This window comes from Podarcis melisellensis, assembly GCF_964234715.1.
Source record: "Podarcis melisellensis genome assembly, chromosome: 2".
Classification (NCBI taxonomy): domain Eukaryota; kingdom Metazoa; phylum Chordata; class Lepidosauria; order Squamata; family Lacertidae; genus Podarcis; species Podarcis melisellensis.
In genome coordinates, this window is record NC_138529.1 from 105,612,552 (window position 1) to 105,632,872 (window position 20,321).

The 20,321-nt window shown below is 48.0% G+C and overlaps 2 protein-coding genes across 3 annotated transcripts; both read right to left on the reverse strand.

Annotated features, from left to right (window-relative positions):
• Nucleotides 1-6,383, reverse strand: LOC309365257 (uncharacterized protein). Its single transcript, XM_081903491.1, has 6 exons — nt 6,106-6,383; nt 5,300-5,761; nt 4,016-4,145; nt 3,272-3,357; nt 3,122-3,167; nt 1-1,103 (listed from the first exon to the last, which is right to left on the reverse strand). The coding sequence occupies exons 1-6, from the start codon at nt 6,130-6,132 to the stop codon at nt 226-228; spliced, it is 1,629 nt and encodes a 542-aa protein (XP_081759617.1). The 5' UTR covers nt 6,133-6,383; the 3' UTR covers nt 1-225.
• A 3,502-nt stretch (nt 6,384-9,885) lies between these two features.
• LOC309364401 (uncharacterized protein) lies at nt 9,886-17,714 on the reverse strand. Of its 2 annotated transcripts, none has more exons than XM_081901607.1 (3): nt 16,364-17,714; nt 12,375-12,501; nt 9,886-11,869 (listed from the first exon to the last, which is right to left on the reverse strand). In XM_081901607.1, the coding sequence occupies exons 1-3, from the start codon at nt 17,219-17,221 to the stop codon at nt 10,113-10,115; spliced, it is 2,742 nt and encodes a 913-aa protein (XP_081757733.1). In that variant the 5' UTR covers nt 17,222-17,714; the 3' UTR covers nt 9,886-10,112. The 2 variants fall into 2 exon arrangements, with proteins under 2 accessions (XP_081757733.1, XP_081757734.1); XM_081901608.1 differs by having other exon boundaries at nt 9,886-11,866; nt 16,364-17,712.
• Between the last annotated feature and the right edge of the window lie 2,607 nt (nt 17,715-20,321).

The following is a 20,321-nucleotide window of genomic DNA, read 5'->3' on the forward strand; positions in this document are numbered from 1 at the left end:
TAAAATTATTGTTGTTATTATTTTTATTGTGCAATACCTACATGGTTTGTAACACACACAAAAGATCCATAAAAAAGAAGCGGGCAGATGCATTCAAATCAAAGCTTTTCCAAACCACATAGTAATTTACAAAATGCAAAAAGACACATCTGCCAAAAGGCATACAATGCAAAAAGAACCTAGACTTGAAAGCTCTTCCACACAGAGGACATTTTAGCCATTGCCCTAAGAGTGGACTCTCTCATTATGTTGAACAAGACCTGAATTTCTAATGAAGCCTTTGCCACAGTCGAAGCACTGATAGGGTCGCTCGCCTGTGTGGGTTCTATAATGATAGACGAGTTTCATGCGCTGATTAAATCTTTTCCCGCAATCAGGACACTGGAATGGCTTCTCTCCAGTGTGAAGTCTCTGGTGTTGGGTCAGGGATGATTTCACTCTGAAGCTCTTGCCGCAATGGGGGCACTGGTAAGGTTTCTCCCCTGTGTGGATCCTCTGGTGACGCACAAGAGTTGACCGGACTTGGAAGCTCTTGCCGCACTCATGGCATTTGTGGGGCCTGTTGGCTGTGTGACTCATCCGATGCCGATCAAGGGTTGATTTGCAAGCGAAACTTCCCCCACAGTCCTTGCAAGCGTAGCATCTTTCTCTTGCGGTAGAGGCAACATGTTTAAAGAGGACTGAACTATTGCTTAAGGTGTTTTCAGAGGGATTCAGTTCAGTGAAGATCTCTGAGTGGCCTACAGAGCTGAAGGGGGGGCATTTTTCACATTCAGGCCACATATAGGATGATTTTCCTCTGGGGTCCCTTTTCTCATACCCTGATGTTTCCCCAGGCCAAGTAGAAGTGTAGTCAGCCACTTCTTGGTCGGTTTGTAAGTGGATCTGTGGATCGTGGTTTTCTTCCAAGTTGCTTCCAAAATGAAATGTGTTTTCCTCTTCCTTCCATGGGTGGCTTCCTTGCTGATTGCTTTGTTGTGGCCAGTACCAGCTCACATTATCTTCTTCTTCCTTATTATGCCAGGAAGGAATCTCATTCCCTTCGTCTTGAGGATCATCCTGCCAAAACTTGCTTTCTGAATTTATTTCCACCGTAATGATATCTGGAATAACAACAACAACAAAATAGCATTCTACCATTGGAGATTCTTGCATCGCAGGCAATTGCCTTAGATGATCATCAGGGTCCCTTCCCATTCTATAATTCTATGACCCAACAAAGGTGAAAGTTGGGAGATTCAGGACAGACCAAAAAAAAGTACTTATTCACACAACGTACAGTTCAGACTATGGAATCTGCTCTCCCCAAGAGGTAGTGAAGGCCACCAAACTGGACAGCTTTAAAAGAGGATGTTATGTACTGAGTTGAATAGAATCCAGAATGCAGCAGTCTGATTGGTCCTAGAACAATAGGATCCAGAATGCAGCAGTCTGATTGGTCCACAGGAGCCACCCAATCCAGCTCCAGGTGGAAGTGAATCTGTAACCTGATTGGCCTACAGGAGAATCCTGGAATTAGCCAATCATGTGGGGCCCATTGTGTAAATAATGTATATAAAGCAGACATTCTGGGGGGACTTCCATTCCTCCTCACCACTATGAGCTGAATAAAGAGCAAGAAATCCACTCTTGACTCCGAGTATATTTCAGAGGATTAGCCAAATTCATGGAGGACAGCTCTATTGATGATAACAATGGCTAGGTTCTGCCTCCACTGTTGGAGGAAATATACCTTCTGAGGGCCAGTTGCCGGGAATAACAAATGGGGAGATTGCTGTTGCAATCAGGTCCTGCGTGCCTCTTTTCTTATGGGCATCTGTTTGGTCACTGCAGAGAAAGAGGATTGAAGACTTTGCCCTGTGAGCATTGTGGCTCTCCAAGTCCTCCAGCAGAATCCTGTCCTCTTCCCTTAAAACTGCAAATTCCAGGGACTGAACCTCAGCCCCCCTGCCCAGCAAGTGTGTGCCCGACCGCTGCACTGTCCCCCTCGCAGTGCATTGAAGACAACATGCGTCAGCGACAAAGGAGCAGAATGTGATGCCTCTGAGTCTCTAAAGCCAAGAGATGGCCCTACATAACACAGGGGAAATACTGCTGAGCCAGAGGTGGCTGGTGGGTTGGAAGGCAGGGAGGAGGATCAGTAGGCGGAGCCAAGGAGAGGCGGAGCCAACTCATTCCAGTGGGGTCTCCCCATTCTCCTCCATGCTAAGTTCTACAAGGGCAACTCAGACTTAGGCAGGGGAAGCTGGCCAGCACTGCTGCCCTTGTAAGTCCGAAGGCAAACACATGGCGGTGTGTGTGTGTGTGATGGAGGGCAGGCTGTAATTGGTGGGGCAGTGCCTCCTCCACCCGAATGGACCAGCCCCCAATGATTCAGAGCCCTCCATGTTCCCTCTGTTGACCCTTTGTGAAGCAGCCAGGACAGCCCTATATTTTATCTGCATCAGTGCCATAGGTGGTATCTTTTATTTCTATTATTTTCCTGACCCTTCACTGTAAGATCCCCAGGGTGGGTTCCAACAATATAAAGTTAAGGTAAAGGTAAAGGGACCCCTGACCATTAGGTCCATCGCAGATGACTCTGGGGTTGTGGCGCTCATCTCGCTTTACTGGCGAGGGAGCCGGCGTACAGCTTCCGGATCATGTGGCCAGCATGACTAAGCCACTTCTGGCGAACCAGAGCAGCGCACGGAAACACCATTTACCTTCCCGCTGGAGCGGTACCTATTTATCTATTTGCACTCTGACGTGCTTTCAAACTGCTAGGTTGGCAGGAGCAGGGACCGAGGAACGGGAGCTCACCCCGTCGCAGGGATTCGAACCGCCAACCTTCTGATCAGCAAGTCCTAGGCTCTGTGGTTTAAGCCACAGCGCCACCCACGTCTTTTATTTTTATTATTTTCCTGACCCTTCACTGTAAGTTCCCAGGGTGGGTTCCAACAATATAAAGATGCAATATTCAAATCCGTTAACAGAAACCTGTAAAGTTTACCTCTCGCTTTGTTTGCAAAATGTCATTGCTTTGTTTTTAAATTGAGGATCTGTTTGCTGCCCTGGACTCTCTGGGGCAGAAGGGAGAATTATAAATTCAATAACTAGGTAAGTAACTAAAATAATTTACCTGGATTGGTAACAGTGCAAGTTGAGACTGGATGTGTGGATTCAGGCTGCTAAGGTCAAAAAGAAAGTGAGTGAGTGACAAGTACCCCTTGCATTCCTCATTTATCTCCTTTCCCAAATCCCTTCCCTCTTTTCCCCAAGGTTTGCTCGCCTGTATGGATGCTAGGATCCCTGTTTCAGACTTCTTAAGACTGGCAGCTTTTGTTTGTGATGTGTTGCTGTCTGACAGCTGAAGCACTGAAAAAGCAATGGTGATCTGTAAGAGAAATGCTTCACGGACAACTGAATTCTACCTTTTGGCTCAGGAGACCCCAATCCAGGTTGCATAAAGGTAAAGGTAAAGGGACCCCTGACCATTAGGTCCATTCGTGGCCGACTCTGGGGTTGCAGCGCTCATCTCACTTTATTGGCCAAGGGAGCCGCTGTACAGCTTCCGGGTCGTGTGGCCAGCATGACTAAGCCGCTTCTGGCGAACCAGAGCAGCGCATGGAAACGCCATTTACCTTCCCACCGGAGAGGTACCTATTTATCTACTTGCACTTTGATGTGCTTTTGAACTGCTAGGTTGGCAGGAGCAGGGACCGAGCAACAGGATTTCACCCCGTCGCAGGGATTCGAACCGCCGACCTTCTGATTGGCAAGTCCTAGGCTCTGTGGTTTAACCCACAGCGCCACCCACATCCCTAATCCAGGTTGCATAGCGGTTAGCAATTAAGGGACATGACAAAGCGAGCCGTTACTCAGCTGATGAGTATGTGTATAAGAGAGAAAGAGTAATTGTTTCATGCATGATATGTAATCCACATCTCAGCTTTGCTAAAAAGCATGCATCAACAAGTCCTCCAGTGGCTCAGTTGTTTGCATCCAGCCACAAAGGGAAGGCAAGAGTTCTTACCCATTGATGATGACCCACTCTCATCACTCTCCTCCATGACTTTCCAGTAAAGGGTCTTTTGCCTGGGGTTCACTGAAGTCTCCTCACTTTCAGAAAGGGACTCCGATGGCTCCTCAAGGTTCCCTGGCAGCTGAAAAATGTTCACACCTAAAGATTTGTTTGCTGTACAGTCACAGTAGTGCCATAAAGAATAAAAGTTCAGATTCCTGAAAACCAGAGGTTGGTTTTTGTCGTTGTAATTGGAACACATTTCTGGAGCTTACGCAGAGAGTTTATGTGAGGCTTATAGCGGCCAGAAGGAAAACATATTTTCATTTTCCACCAGCTTTAACCAGAGCAAAATTTCTGACCCACATTGTCTAGCCCAGGTGTGGACAATCTTTGACCCTCCATAACAGTGTTTCCCAAACTTGGGTGTCCGGCTGTTTTTTTGGACTACAGTTCCCATCTTCCCTGACCACTGGTCTTGCTAGCTAGGGATGATGGGAGTTGCAGTCCAAAAACAGCCGGAGACCCAAGTTTGGGAAATGCTGCTCCAGATTATGGGTGTAGCCGGGGGGGGGGGGGGACTGCCCACCCTAGATCAAGTAAAACAATAGAAATAACTGACCAATCACAATGGTTCTGCCCCCCCCCAACGAAAAATCCACGCTCCAGAACTACAACCTCCATCATCCTTGGCTATTGGTCATGGTTGTTGGGGCTGATGGGAGTTGTAGTTCATCAACATCTGGAGGATCCAAGGTTCGTCACATAATAATAATATAATAATATATTTTTATTTATACCCCGCCCTCCCCAGCCAAGGCCAGGCTCAGAGCGGCTTACAAGCAATAATAAAAACAAGATGAATGATTACAACTTAAAAACAAAAATAAAAAACAACATTAAAATAATGGAACATTAAAATATTAAAATGTAGCCTCATTGCAGGAGGAGAAGGAAAAGAAAAAAGAAAGAGAGGGAGGGAATCAAATTGGCTCCAATCCAAAGGCCAGGCGGAACAACTGTGTCTTACAGGCCCTGCGGAAAGATATCAGATCCTGCAGGGCCCTGGTCTCATGAGGCAGAGCGTTCCACCAGGCCGGTGCCAGAGTTGAAAAGGCCCTGGCTCTGGTTGAAGCCAATCTAACTTCCTTAGGGCCTGGGACCACTAGGGTGTTGTTATTTATGGACCTTGAGGCTCTCCGTGGGGCATCTGGCTTAGCCCAATACAGGTAGACAGTATTATAGATTTTGAATAACCAGAATTAGTCATTGCACAAATCCTTCAGCATTCCTCACCTCGACGACAACTTCAGCTGGTTCTCGCTGTTGCAGGGCAGCCTCCACCATGTGAGCAATCTCTTTGCTGCTACTGCTGCTCCCCGGCCCTCTAGCTCTCAGGCAAAGTTGCATCTCCTCTGGAAGTAGAGACAAGAATTGTTCCAGGACGATCATATCCACAATCTGTTCCTTGGTGCGTTCTTGAGGGCGCAGCCATCGATGAGCAGCATCGCTCAAGCGGGACAGCGTCCCCAGAGGAGTTTCTCCATGCGGGACAATGCTCTGGCGGAACATCTGCCGATGAGATTCCTGGCTGGCCAGACACAACGCCTTGGTCTCCGCAGGAGTGCCAACTTGGTCCGCCATCTTGGATGGGGGACGTGACCGAGGAAACTTTCCAGGGAATAGAGAGGCTGGAAGGAAAATCTGGCTGCTCAGAGGCCCAGCTAGAGCCATCGTTGTCCCAAGGAAAGTCCTAGCCTGTGAAATAGAAATTACAGAGAGTCTTGAAGTCCTCCTGAAATCCCAGTGTGTGACACAATCCTAAATTTACCTCAGTTCCCCAGAAACGCTAACTGCTACACATATTTCCATCTTCCATTCTTTGAAGGATGAAGTGGTATATAAATGACCTTAATAAATACATTTTTTAAAAAACGAGTGTGTGTAAAAGTCTGTTTTTTATTCCTGTCTTGACCTCAGCCCTTCACCTGAAGGACATTGCTCTCTTAAGAAAAGGAGATGTCAACAGATACATAGTTTTCCAAAGGCAAATGGCTGAACTCCTGTGCTGCACAATTTGCATGACAATCAAAGATACTCACTTTATAATGCATTGTATGAAAGGCCATTTACTTCTCTTTGCTTCTTATTGCCTTAAGGAGATTGCCTCTAAGGAGGGGAGGCAAAATCTGGGAGGCAGATAACTGCCATGACTACCCTGTTGTGCCAGGAGATGTAAAGGATCACAGCGTTTTACTTTGCATTAAGAGAGACAAAGAATCTTGCAGCACCTACTTCAAAATCAGTATTTAGGCCAGCCAAAATGTCACAAAATAATGGTCAAGTTTTCAGGTTCTCCAGAACTCTGCTTCAGCCTAACAGTTTACGATTAGCAAGGAGAGGGGAGGGAAAAAGTTGGCGGGTAACGATGCTATGGATTCTGCATTTTCAAAAATTTCTAAAGTTTATTTGATTTGATTTTTTGCTTTAAATGACAATGGCTTTATTATGCCCACTTGGTTTTAAATTAGTCTATGGATTTTAGCAGTGCTGGCTCCCAACCATTTGATTTGTATAGTGCCCGGGGAGCTCTTTGATCAAGTGGTTTATAAATCTCCTAAATAGAGGGGCACAGATTTACAGCTTTCCTCTAGCCCTGAGGGCATTATTTCTGACCTGCATAAACAAGCATAAGCTTTGGAAACAGGGCGAGCAAATTAATTTCTCATCATATCAAGGATCTGGAGCAAACGGAAAGAGAGAAACGGCAGGTGTTTGTCGTTGCTGTCCCGCCCCACGGTACAAAATATTTTATCTAGATTTGTTCTATTGAGTCTTACCTGGAGCAAGAAGTTCAGAGGAATCCTGAGCAGGGTGTTCACCTGCTGATCTATCTACTGCAGGAGGCTCTGGGAAAGTCTTCCACCTTCTCACACAATTTCATGAAACATCCAGGTGTAAGGAAGTAATAATCAACTAGAGGTTCAGCTTCTTAAATAAAACTCCTTTCATTCTAGCCTGGTAACACAACCCCCATGCACTGCCCTCTGGTGGGGAGAAACTTAAATGACCCCCTACCTGACTAGGATCACCTCTTCGGTTAAGGAAGTAGGTTAGTCATCTGACTGTGGAGATGGTGGGAGCCTGGCCTCCTTTTGTGCCTTTAACAGTAGCTTGAGCTGAGAAAGAAAAATCAGCAGGGAAGCTTTCCATAGCAGAGTCAAACCCAGCCCCTGAATCAATCTGCAGCTCCTCCTGATTGGAGGAAAGAAGCTGGAACATTAACTATGACAATCTTTCCCCAACCTGGAGCCAGCCAGATGTTTTGAACTTCAACTCCCAGTGCCCCTGATGGGAGTTGTAGTCCAAAACATCTGGATGGCCCAGGTTGGGGAAGGCTTCATGGTGACACTGAGGACTGGAGGGCCTCTTCCCTCCCCATCCCCTTTATTCAATTTGCATCATGCCAGTTTCTAATAATAATAATAGTAGTAGTAGTAGTAGTAGTAGTAAATACCCCACCCATCTGGCTGGGTTTCCCCAGCCACTCTGGGCAGCTTCCAACAAAATATTAAAATACAGTAATCCATCAAACATTAAAAGCTTCCCTAAAACAGGGCTGCCTTCAGATGTCTAGTCTAAAAGTCTAGTGGTAGTTGTTCTCTTTGACATCTGGTGGGAGAGCGTTCCACAGGGCAGGTGCCACTACCGAGAAGGCCCTCTGCCTGGTTCCCTGTAACTTGGCTTCTTGCAGCGAGGGAACTGCCAGAAGGCCCTCGGCGCTGGACCTCAGTGTCCGGGCAGAACGATGGGGGAGGAGACGCTCCTTCAGATATACTGGACTGAGGCTGTTTAGGGCTTTAAAGGTCAGCACCAACACTTTGAATTGTGCTCGGAAATGTACTGGGAGCCAATGTAGCTCTTTCAAGACCGGTGTTATGTGGTCTCAGCGGCCGCTCCCAGTCACCAGTCTAGCTGCCGCATTTCTATCCCACTTTCCCTCCAAGGAGTTCGAGGCTGCACACCTGCTTTCCCTTCCTCTATTTTATCCCCGCAACAACCCTGTGAGGTTGGTTAGGTTGAGAAGGGGGGGGGGCGTTGCCCCAAGCCACCCAAAGCGAGCTTCACAGTGGACGAGTGTTCATGAATTGGCAGGACAACAGAGAGGAGGGAGGGGTGTAGACACAACTGGCAAACACCAGGGCAAGGTGGAGGAGAGGTGGGTGGGGTGGGTGGAATGTACTCACAGGGCGGCAGAGGATGGCGGAGGGCTGAGAGTCAGTTCCCAGGAACCAGAGAAGCAGGACCTGTAACCAGAGACAACGGGGCCCCTGTCTCCATGCACTCGGCCAGCTCCAAGGCATGGGGAGCGGTGGGTGGGTGCTCTAGGAGGCTGAGGCAGGCAAGAACCCACAGCCCAGCTCCCTAGCTAGCCAGGTGGGGCTTGTTAGCTCTGGGAAGTGTGTGATTCCTCAGCTGAAGTAAGCTTGGAACAGGGGAGGGCCACCTGTTCCTCATCAAGCCCCGATGTTGCAATCAGCTTGCAAAATACAAAAGGGAAGCTGTGTTGATGGATCTCAGCTTAGATGTTCCAGGAGTGCTATGGAACTGTACTTTTTGGGAATGTAGACACCTCTAGGTACTTGGTATAATTAGGCATTTGAATCCAGGTCTCCTTAAGTTGCCAGGCAGGATCCTCTAAGGAATATACACCGCAAGCTTTCTAATTGGACATTAAAGCGGTGTTGTTTTTCTGGGGGTGCTCAAGGGAACGCAGTGCCAGCACCTTCCCCCCCCAAAAAGAAAAGCTTTAAGGCAGGCATGGCCAAACTTGGCCCTCCAGATGCTTTGGGACTACAATTCCCATCATCCCTGACCACTGGTCCTGCTAGCTAGGGATCATGGGAGTTGTAGGCCAAAAACACCTGGGGGGGGCCGAGGTTGAGGAAGCCTGTTTTAAAGCACTATGATGCCATTTTAAACAATTGTGCCTCCCCCCCCCCCCAAGATTCTTGGTAGTTCTCTCAGAAGAGGCAATGAGCATTAAGCCACTCTGAGAAATTTAGCTCTGTGAGGGGAATGAGGGGTTATATCTCCCGACAACTTCCAGCACCTTTAGCAAACTGCAGCTCATAGCAGCGCTGGGTTTAGGGCAGTGAGGGTGGTTCTCCCTGGCACAGGGTGCCAAGCTTTTGGGGCGCAAAATTGAGAAGCTCCATAATTCAGGGATTCATGCTGGCCCCATGACCCGGAAGCTGTACGCCGGCTCCCTCGGCCAATAAAGCGAGATGAGTGCCACAACCCGAGTCGGCCACAACTGGACTTAACGGTCAGGAGTCCCTTTACCTTTATGTTAGTGATTAATTCCCAATATTTGCATTGCTTAACTCCAGATGTCCTCTTGGGAGCCAATTCCTAGGGATCAAGGTCCCATCAGCCCCCCAAATAAAATATTTGAGGAAGACAGTGCTCTCCCCATTGATGGGCATTGCCATTCGAATGGTGTGCATGCTGCATCTTGTGATGGATTATGCAAGGTGGGGCTTACCTGCCCCCCCCCAATATTTTATTCACATTGGCACCTCTGATAGCCTACAGGGCCCCTTCTAGCAAACGCTGCCCACCTGCCAATCATGTAAGTTTGATCTGTCCCATCACCTTTCTAAGGTTAGATTTAAATGTGTGCATACATCTTTTTATATTTTGTACACAAGGGGTAACTGAATGCAAAATATGTCAAATTATGATATGGCCAGCTTACTTTTTAACTCTGGTACCTGAATGTAGCGGGCAAAACTGGCTGCCCTCATCCCCTTTGTTCCCACACTACTCTCCTGCCCTCCGTTCCTAGATAGGCCAAGATGACTTGAATCAACGTCAGCAGGGGCACAAGAACCATTTTATTTTATTTTTTTACTGTGGTCACCAAAGGCTTATTGAAAGAAGCAGAGGGTCAAAAGATTGCAAAGATTTTTCTAAGGCAGCAGAAAGGGGTGGTAGATTCGTGGGCGTTGAACAGGTTGTCTGGACCAATCGCATCCAAGCCTAGTTTTGGAATGATCGGTGCTTGATCTCTCTCTGAGCCAAGTCTTCAGAACATCCTTACACATTAGTTAGGGGGCTGATGAAGGGAGGCTGCCTCTCTCTGACCCCTCAGCGACGACCACAACCCTGCAATGACATTGGTCTGGACGGCTTTCCCAATCAGTTTGGCCTCGATAGCTTTAATATCGTTACACTGCTTCACAAGCTGGGCCTTGGTATTTCGGGAGGTGTCCTCCAAGTCGGAAATCCTGAGCTCAGCCTCGTCCGAACACCCAGAGAGACTCCCGAGGGCGCTGTGGATGGCAGTGACTGAGTTGTGCAAGCGGGAGACTGCAGACTTTATCTCCACAGCGTCGGCAGCAACTTGCTCTAGCAGAGCCATGAACTGGGCCAGCGTTGGCTCAGCCGCCATTTTGTAGAGAGGGGGAGGGGAGGGAGATACTGGCTCGGGTTTCAGTCTTTTGGGGTTTGGAGGGGAAGGTCCGGTCCCTGAGGCCGTTCTGATTGTCTCTGTAGTCTGATGCAATGCTTCGCGAGTCTGGAGATGGTCTTTGAGGGGTTGCCTTGGTCTTCTTCCTGGTTCAAGAAGTCTGCATTGGCTAAGTTTGTAGAGGCCCTTGCCTTTCCAGTCCAAACGTTTCTGAAGTTTTCTGGCTGGCTGGATTCTTTGAGGCACTCCAAGAACAGACTTGGCATGCATGTTTTCCCCATTAAAATACTTTCCTCTTTTGTAAGGTCGCCTGTGTTTCATTAAAGCCAAGAGGTCTCTGGGCTTCTTACCTGAATCGGAACAGCTAGCCTGGCCAGCAGGACCTGAATTTTGGGTGAACCGCCTATTGGACTTGCGACTTTTATATAGGTCTTCCCTCTGAGCCATTTCCCGGCTAACAATGTGCTTTGAGCACTGATCTTGACCCCCACAACCAGTGCGGCTATTCTGGTTCTCTGGTCCTGGTTCAGCATCTAGCTGAAGCATGTCTTTGGACAGATCTCCCAGACCATTTCCATAGAGAAGGCATTTCTCCTGTCCGTCATCATTTCCTGAGATGCTGGCGCAATGGCTCTCCAGAACGTTCTGGTCCTCGCTGATTGAATCTGAAATCCTACACCCACTTCCCTGGGAGTGAGCCCCACTGGCCTCAGTGGTACGTACTTCTGAGTAAACATGTGCAAGATTGTGCTGTAAGTCTGCCGTCTCGTTCACTTCAGTGAGAATCAGGTGTGAGCAAAGCTGCATAGGCTTGGACTGCAAGTCTTGGTTGGCAGAAATCTGAGAAATCTTGTCCACAGACATTTCCAGTGCCACATAGTCAGGATCTTCCCTGCTGTCGAGATGAAGTGGGTCCCTCAAACTGTTTCTAAGAAGAGTAGATCTCTCTTGGCTTGCCTGTTGCTCCAGCAAACTGCTCTGGTCCTCTTTGATTAAGTTTTCCTGAAGAAGATTCTGGAGGATTTTCTTCTCAGATAATTCATGTGACTCCCCAGATTGAATCATAGGCTTAGAACTTTCCTCGCTGGGACTTTCCTGAGTATTGATAAATGCTGATAAGGATTCGCCCCTGTCCTCACAATCGGCACATGTCTCCATCTCTAGGTGAACCATGTCACTGTCTAGTTTTTGCAAACTCTTCCAACAGAGAACATCCTTTTCTCTTTCTCTTCCTGAGTTGGTTTTTTGCTGCCTCTTCAGACAGCTCTGCCTTAGCAAGTCTTGTTCAGGACTCTGCAAAATAGCCTCCTTGGATTTTCCCATCGCCACCGATTTGCGCACTTCCAGCCAAGGATCCTCCCATCTGCTTTTGCTATCGGTACCGTCACCTGCTGAAGCAAGGAAAAGCAATCACATTGTGTCCTAAAAAATTATTAAGAATACATTGGCTGCACCAGTTCCTCTCTACTGCAATTAAGAGAAGTCACAAAATTGAATATTCAGCTCACAGTGCAATCCTATGCCTATCTAGTCCGGAGGAAGGCTCGGTGAGTTCAGTTTATTTATTTGTAAAAATATGCATGTACTGCTAACTTGTATAGAAGCCATCTAAGCAGTGTACAGCAAATGTTAAAATAACAGAAAATGCAAGGAAAGTACAGAAGCAGAAAATGTCATGAGTTCAACTTAAAAAGACTGTTGATGAAAGTATCCAAAGGGCATCTATAAATGGGAAGCTAGATGACCACATAAAATAGTTAATAAAAGATGTACAAGGGGATGATTATTTCAAGAGAAATCTGGGTATAACTGATGCATGCCTAAATTGTATGCTGCAGTAATGTAAAAGTGGAAAGAGTTGGTAACCGTACACCAGGATTCTCTAGGAACACTTACTCATCCAGGCCACGTTATCGTAATTCTCCTGCATGACATTCCAGTAAAGGGTTTTCTCTTTGTGGCCCAGCAGAGCCCATTCTTCCTCCGTGAGACGCACAGATACATCTTCAAAGGTTACCAGGCCCTGAAACAAACAAGAGGGATATTCCATTAACATCACAGTATTCAGACTTCTGTTGACTGTGTTGGGCAAAGCCTTAGAAGGTTTTGGGAGAAAGGGACATAGCTGAGAGGCAGACCAGAGAATCTGAACGCACAAAAGTGGCAGTGCGCATACATTGCACGCACATAGCTCAGCTGGTTAGAGCATGGTGCCGATGATAACGCCAAGGTTGCAGGTTCCATCCCTGTATGGGACAACTGCATATTCCTGCTTTGCAGAGGGTTGGACTAGATGATCCTCAGGGTCCCTTCCAACTCTACGATTCTAGATTCTCTCTCCAGCTGAAGGATCTTGGGTGAGGGCCTTTTTTCCAGTCTTGGTATCCAAGACATTTGAGATTCAGGGCCAGTCAGAGATGATTATACTAGAGGAGATGGACCAGAGGCCTGGCAATTTCTTAAGTCCAATAACTTGCATTTAGACACCACACCAGGTTTTTTTTATTATTATTATTATTATTATTATTATTATTATTATTATTATTATTAAAAATCTTTTGTTAAAAAGGTACTATGGTTACCCAATTTCTCCCCCTGGCTCTGATAGCATAGCATTCAGAGCATGTTTTTGTGCAAACCCCTTTTTGCTCAGTCTAGCCCCAGGCCATTTCTGGCTATCCCATTCTATGCCACTCCATTTCACAGCACTCAGCATCTTGGCATTTCCCACTTAACTGTACGGAATGAAAGTGAAGGGGGAATGTAAGAAAGTAAGAAGCTTTTGGGAAATGATATATAATGAATTGAAGAAAATGTTTAAATACACTTTTGTTAAGAAACCAGAAGTGTTCTTACTTGGCATTACAGGGAGCGAGATAAATAAGAAAGAAAGGAAGTTATTTTTATATGCAGTGACTGCAGCAAGAATATTGATGGCACAGAAATGGAAGCAAGAGGAGCTACCCACAGTAGACGAATGGAGAATGAAGATGACGGACTTTGCAGAACTTGATAGATTGACGGGAAGGATCCGAAATCGACGAGATCAGAGATTTATAGATGATTGGGAAAAGTTTACAGAGTATATGCATAAATTAAGTGATAATCAAATAATGCTTGTAAGCTTTAATGAAGCTCTGTAAGAAGAGATGTTAGAATGTGAGCAAAATAAGACTTAATCTATAAAAATAATGGAAGTAAGGTCTTAGAAATGTGTAAGAAATTAAGAAGGGAAGGAGTATCAGTCAAGTTGAGGGAAGTCATAGAATCATAGAGTTGGAAGAGACCACAAGGGCCATCGAGTCCAACCCCCAAATCAAAAGGAGAACGGATATAAAAAAAGATGTATGAATTGTATAAATTTTGTATTGGAAAAATTGAATAAAAATAATATTTTTTTAAAAAAGGAAAGAAAGTGAAGGGAAGATCAGCAGGAAGCTTCCCATTTATTTGGTCATTGGAACACAGGATTAACCTCACCTCACACCAATGCGATTAAATAGGCACACTCTGTCACAGGCACAAACGAGATATAATCAGAGAAGAGACCAAATCAGACTGGTTACTCAAACAGATTATGAGCAATAATGTGCCATCTGTGCAGCGTATCAACGAGAGAGAGAGAGAGAGAGAGAGAGAGAGAGAGAGAGAGAGAGAGAGGAGAGAGAGAGAGAGAGAGCAGGAAACATTTTGCCTCCAGCAATGCTCTCCTGCAGTTTAGAGCTGCGTGACAAGCAGGAAGAAAGCTTTTCCATCATGGCATCTGCAAGCCAGGAATAGCTTCAATTGCACCTCATGCAGCCTTTAATAAATAATAATAATATTTTATTATTCTTGGTGGCTTCCAACAAAACACTAAAATACAATAACCTATTAAACATTAAAAGCTTCCCTAAACAGGGCTGGCTTCAGATGTCTTTTAAAAGTTTGGTAGTTATTTTTCTCTTTGACATCTGGTGGCAGGGCATTCCACAGGACAGGTGCCACTACCAAGAAGGCCCTCTGCCTGGTTCCCTGTAATTTGGCTTCTCGCAGTGAGGGAACTGCCAGAAGGCCCTCGGCGCTGGATCTCAGTGTCTGGGCAGAACAATGGAGGTGGAGACGCTCCTACAGGTATACTGGACTGAGGCCGTTTAGGGCTTTTAAAGGTCAGCATCAACACTTTGAATTGTGCTCAGAAACGTACTGGGAGCCAGTGTAGGTCTTTCAAGACTGGTGTTATATGGTCTCGGTGGCTGCTCCCAGTCACCAGTCTAGCTGCCACATTCTGGATTAGTTGTAGTTTCCGGGCCACCTTCAAAGGTAGCCCCACGTAGAGCGCATTGCAGTAGTCCAAGCAGGAGATAACTAGAGCATGCACCACTCTGGTGAGACAGTCTGTGGGCAGGTAGAGTCTCAGCATGCGTACCAGATGGAGCTGATAAACAGCTGCCCTGGACACAGAATTGACCTGTGCCTCCATGGACAGCTGTGAGTCCAGAATGACTCCCAGGCTGCGCACCTGGTCCTTCAGGGGCACAGTTAACCCATTCGGGACCAGGGAGTCCTCCACACCTGCCCGCCTTTTAAAAGAAGAAAAGCCAGCGAAAACAAAACAGAAACACTGGTTATGAATGATATGTGTGTCATAGCCAGGTTACCAGAATCCTTTCCCAACAGGCTCCAAGTAAACCTTTTCCCACAGTGCAGGCCCCAACAAACCCTGTGACCCACCACCACAACCTTTTGCTGAATGCATTGCAGCACATATTCTCTAGCCGTCAGAAAAGGATTAACACCGGACGTCAGTTTCTGGCCAAGGAGATGGAACTCACTGGGTCTCTATAGCAGAGGTGGGGAACCTAAAGGGCCACATCTCTTCACAGACAATCACCCAGGGGCCTCACGCCAATGAGGCAAGGGTGGGTGGGGCAACAGACATGGCTGTAGCCCCAGCACAGTCAAACGCCATCATAGTTCGAGGACAAATTCCAGCCAGGCAAAAGCACTTGAGGAGGGACATGGAGCAGGGTGAGGGTTGTGGTCTGGGAAAGCACAGTGGGCCAGTTAAGAGAGGACTAGAGGGCTGCATTTCCCCCCTAAGCTACAGCAGGTCTGCAACATCAGAAGCACAAAGGGCAACTTCAACCAGTACAGTACCAGTTTTTCCTGGGTCTGCATTAGAATCGGATACACAACAGCATTCCACTCTTAAGTGAGCTCCACCCAGAGCGGCCTAGCCAATAAAGGTCCGTATAGTAAAAGCTATGGTTTTCCCAGTAGTGATGTATGGAAGTGAGAGCTGGACCATAAAGAAGGCTGATCGCCGAAGAATTGATGCTTTTGAATGATGGTGCTGGAGGAGACTCTTGAGTCCCATGGACTGCAAGAAGATCAAACCTCTCCATTCTTAAGGAAATCAGCCCTGAGTGCTCACTGGAAGGACAGATCCTGAAGCTGAAACTCCAACTCTTTGGCCACCTCATGAGAAGAGAAGACTCCCTGGAAAAGACCCTGATGCTGGGAAAGATGGAGGGCACAAGGAGAAGGGGACAACAGAGGACGAGATGGTTGGACACTGTTCTCGAAGCTACCAGCATGAGTTTGACCAAACTGTGGGACTAAACGACTAAACAACAACACCCAGAGCAGCATAGTGGTAAGAGTGTTGGACTAAGAGCCGGGAGTCCAGGGGTTCAAATCCCCACCCAGTCACAGAGCTCACTGTGTGACCTTGGGGCAGTCACTCACTCTCAGCCCAACCTACTCCACAGGGTCGTTGTGAAGATAACATTGGGAGGTGGAGAACCACCTAGGCCACCTCAAGCTCCTTGAAGGAAAAGTGGGCAACACATGTAAACATATCAATAAAAGAAAGAAAACAAAACACATCCCAGCGCCAGCACCTGAACAGCGTTAGCTGGCTCCTCTTCCCTCAAATAGCTCTCGACCAGCTGAAGTGCTTCCTTGCTGCTGCCTGGTTCCCTGACTCTCACACACGCCTGCAAGTTCCCTGGAAGCACGTTCATGAACTGTTCCAGGACGACCATGTCCACAATCTGGTCCTTGCTGTGCTGCTGAGGACACAGCCATTGCTCAGCTGCCTCGCTCAGCCAGGACAGAATCTCCTGGGGGGCTTCTGCAGGCGGGACAGGGCCCAAGCGGAACCTCTGGCGAGCAGCTTCCCGATTGGACCGGGTTGTGAACAAATGGGATGCATTTGTGCCGTTGCCCAGAGCAGGGGCAGCCTTGGATCTTGCGTTCTCAAATACACCTGAGCGCTCAGGCAAGTCCAGAGAAGCTGGATCTACAGGAACTGTCTCAGCGACAGAAGAAGATCCCTGCTGCAAGTCCGACACGACTTGGCGGGCTGCGTTCAGACGTGCCCTCAAGAGCTGGATGGTTAGCTTTGGATCGTTCTGGATGCGTGGCTTGCAGGAAGCGGGCACCCCTGGCGACGCCTGGCAGCCCGGCACGGACCCTTTGCGGACGGCCTCTTGGCTAGAGGAGGGCCTTTCCTTCGTGCCACGCATCTTGGCATTCGTGCCGGCTGTCTTGGCAGGAGGAGGGTGATCGTGTGGCAAGGAGTGGACCAGCTTGCCGTGGCGCGTGTGGGCCCTCCCTGGGCAACGGGACTTGTGGTAGTCGGCGCATTTCCAGACCATCTTGCTCTTGCTCTCCCGCTCCTTCCGATACAGGTACCCTTCGTGAAGCAGCTGATCCCTGCCTTTCCGACTCTTGACGTATTTCAGAGGCATTTTCATGGGGGGAGGAGGAGGAGGAAAATCAATAAATCAAATGAAAGAGATGGATGGTTTCGTAAGAGTGGAGGGGGGGGGGGAGGGAACAAACAACAACAACCACCAGTAAGGGAGGAAAACGAAAATCCCTGAAACAAAGCCAAGGGACGCCGGAGATCGGCCGAAGAGCTGCCGGGAGACGACAAGGTTCTCCTTCTGGTCCGGCTCAGGGTCTGCGGGTGGCGCACCCGCGTCCCTCCGCCTCCGCTTCAACGCGATCGGAAAAGCCGCGCAAGGAAGGGATATATGTGAGGTTTCCTCGCTCCGCTGTCCCAGCCCTTTTTCCTCCCCTTTCCCCTGTATCCGGCGTTAATTGTTAAGTCGCAGCAGCTCTTAGGATGCGGGATGCTCGGAGGCAGGAGGAGCCCGGAGCCATCGGGCTGACAAGTTCTCACTCCGGTCGGAGAGGGTGGAGCACGCGACGAGAAGGAAAGCGGCGTTCGGGTTGGACAGGGATGCGGATTAAGCCACGCCCCGCTTTCGCTCGTCAGCAGGTGGAGGAGGAGACAGCATCGGATCGGCTTCGACCGCGCAGGAAGGAAAAGCTTCGCAAAGAGAAAGCTGCTTTCGCCTCGGAGGCCCCTAGTGGAGAAAGGCGGGTATAGGATGGCAGCCCTCAAACGAGCTGATTTCAGCTGGAGTGATCGCTCACAACAAAATTATCTGGGCTAGATCCACTAGTGGTCATGTGTGCCCTCTGTGCGCTTCCCACTGAGGATCGAGAACTCGCTAATAATAATAATAATAATAGTTTTGTTGGAAGCCGCCCAGAGTGGCTGGGGAAACCCAGCCAGATGGGCGGGGTATGTATGTATGTATGTAAAAAGGTAAAGGTACCCCTGACCATTAGGGTCCAGTTGCAGATGACTCTGGGTTGCGGTGCTCATCTCGCTCTATAGGCCGAGGGAGCCGGCATTTGTCCGCAGACAGCTTCCGGGTCATGTGGCCAGCATGACTAAGCCGCTTCTGGCGAACCAGAGCAGTGCATGGAAGCGCAGTTTACCTTCCTGCCAGAGTGGTACCTATTTATTTACTTGCACTTTGACGTGCTTTTGAACTGCTAGGTTGGCAGGAGCAGGGACTAAGCAATGGGAGCTCACCCCGTCTTGGGGATTCGAACCACCGACCTTCTGATCAGCAAGCCCAAGAGGCTTGGTGGTTTAGACCACAGCGCCACCCGCGTCCTGTCATGTATGTATGTATGTATGTATGTATGTATAAATATACCCCGCCCATCTGGCTGGGTTTGGGCGGCTTCCAACAAAATATTATACATCAAGTCATTAAAAAGTACACCCCCCAAAAAAAAGAAATGCAAAAGAACAGAGTCAACGTTCGTTTATTTAGCAAATATCTGTCAAAATTATTTCCCTTTCCCCTTTTTCTTTTATACAATTCTCATGGGCAGGAAAAAACCAAATACAATGGTGCCCCGCAAGACGAATGCCTCGCAAGACGGAAAACCCGCTAGACGAAAGGGTTTTCCGTTTTGGAGGTGCTTCGCAAAACGAATTTCCTATGGGCTTGCTTTGCAAGACGAAAATGTCTTGCGAGTTCCTGCGGGTTTCCCCCCCCTTCCCCCCCTTTCCCCCAAGCCGCTAAGCCGCTTATCAGCTGATCCGCTAAGCCACTTATCAGCTGATCCGCTAAGCCGCTTATCAGCTGATCCGCTAAGCTGCTTATCAGCTGACCCACTAAGCCCACTAAGCCGCTAATAGCGCTAAGCCGCTAAGCCGCTAATGGGCTTGCTTCGCAAGACGAAAAAACCGCAAGACGAAGAGACTCACGGAACGGATTCTTTTCGTCTTGCGAGGCACCACTGTACATTTTACAACCTTCTCACCAGATTTAAATATTTTGCAATGTACTGGCCACAGAAAGATCAAACCAGCACTTAGTTATATGGCACTATAGAATGTTACCCCAAAATAAAACCGGTTTTGTTTTTGAAGGAGAAAAGTTTAAAACTTTCAACTCATGTCTGTTTTAGAATGAAACTCTTCTTCGATAAACTTCAGAGAACTGCTGTGGGTTAAGACATTTCATTAATGTGATGAAGATGAGCTTTGGAATGCAGCTTCGAGGAATCAGAGTTGGAAGGGACCCTTAGGGTCATCTAGTCCAACCCCCTGCAATGTAGGAATCTCAACTAACGCATGCATGACAAATGGCCATCTAACCTCTCTTAAAAAGCTCCAATGAAGAGAGTCCACAACTGCCTCTCACACTCTTTTGCTACAGAAATGACACTTCTCCCCATTGCCTTTTGCTTTCAGGCTGTGCCGCAGCTTCCTCAGTAAAAGCAATCACCACTAGCTCTTAAGTTTTCTGTTGATCACAGGATTAGCCTCGAGTGCAATCTTGTTTCCTCTGGAACAGGGGTCAGCAAATTTACCATGCCTTGGGCCGGCGTCTCCAGCGCCGATTGAGCGGAGGAGAGTGTGCCCATACGCGTGCGTACACTTCCGGGTTGGAGGAGCACTGGAAATAGCTTGTGTGCATGTGCACGGGTCTCCTCTGACCCGGATGTGTACTGGAAATAACGCTTGTGCAAGCGCACAATGTTTGCAGGTGCACACAAACTATTTCCGGTGCTCCTCCAACCCGGAAGTGGGCAGCCATACAGTGCAAGATGGGTGACACCTGGCTTGAGAGCAGTACATGTGAAAAGGATCTAGGAGTCTTGGTTGACCACAAACTTGACATGAGCCAACAGTGTGACGCGGCAGCTAAAAAAGCCAATGCAATTCTGGGCTGCATCAATAGGAGTATAGCATCTAGATCAAGGGAAGTAATAGTGCCACTGTATTCTGCTCTGGTCAGACCTCACCTGGAGTACTGTGTCCAGTTCTGGGCACCACAGTTCAAGAAGGACACTGACAAACTGGAACGTGTCCAGAGGAGGGCAACCAAAATGGTCAAAGGCCTGGAAACGATGCCTTATGAGGAACGGCTAAGGGAGCTGGGCATGTTTAGCCTGGAGAAGAGGAGGTTAAGGGGTGATATGATAGCTATGTTCAAATATATAAAAGGATGTCACATAGAGGAGGGAGAAAGGTTGTTT

What these genes read in the sequence shown, in the direction of transcription:
- LOC309365257 (XM_081903491.1), bottom strand. Translation starts at nt 6,132, where the DNA reads ATGGCCTTTCATACAATGCATTATAAA. An exon ending in TTCATACAATGCATTATAAA is followed by an intron (nt 5,762 to 6,105) that starts GTGAGTATCTTT and finishes TCTATTTCACAG; the next exon opens with GCTAGGACTTTCCTTGGGAC. An exon ending in CAGCTGAAGTTGTCGTCGAG is followed by an intron (nt 4,146 to 5,299) that starts GTGAGGAATGCT and finishes AACATTTTTCAG; the next exon opens with CTGCCAGGGAACCTTGAGGA.
- LOC309364401 (XM_081901607.1), bottom strand. Translation starts at nt 17,221, where the DNA reads ATGAAAATGCCTCTGAAATACGTCAAGAGTCGGAAAGGCAGGGATCAG. An exon ending in AGCCAGCTAACGCTGTTCAG is followed by an intron (nt 12,502 to 16,363) that starts GTGCTGGCGCTG and finishes TGTTTGTTTCAG; the next exon opens with GGCCTGGTAACCTTTGAAGA. An exon ending in CGATAACGTGGCCTGGATGA is followed by an intron (nt 11,870 to 12,374) that starts GTAAGTGTTCCT and finishes TCCTTGCTTCAG; the next exon opens with CAGGTGACGGTACCGATAGC.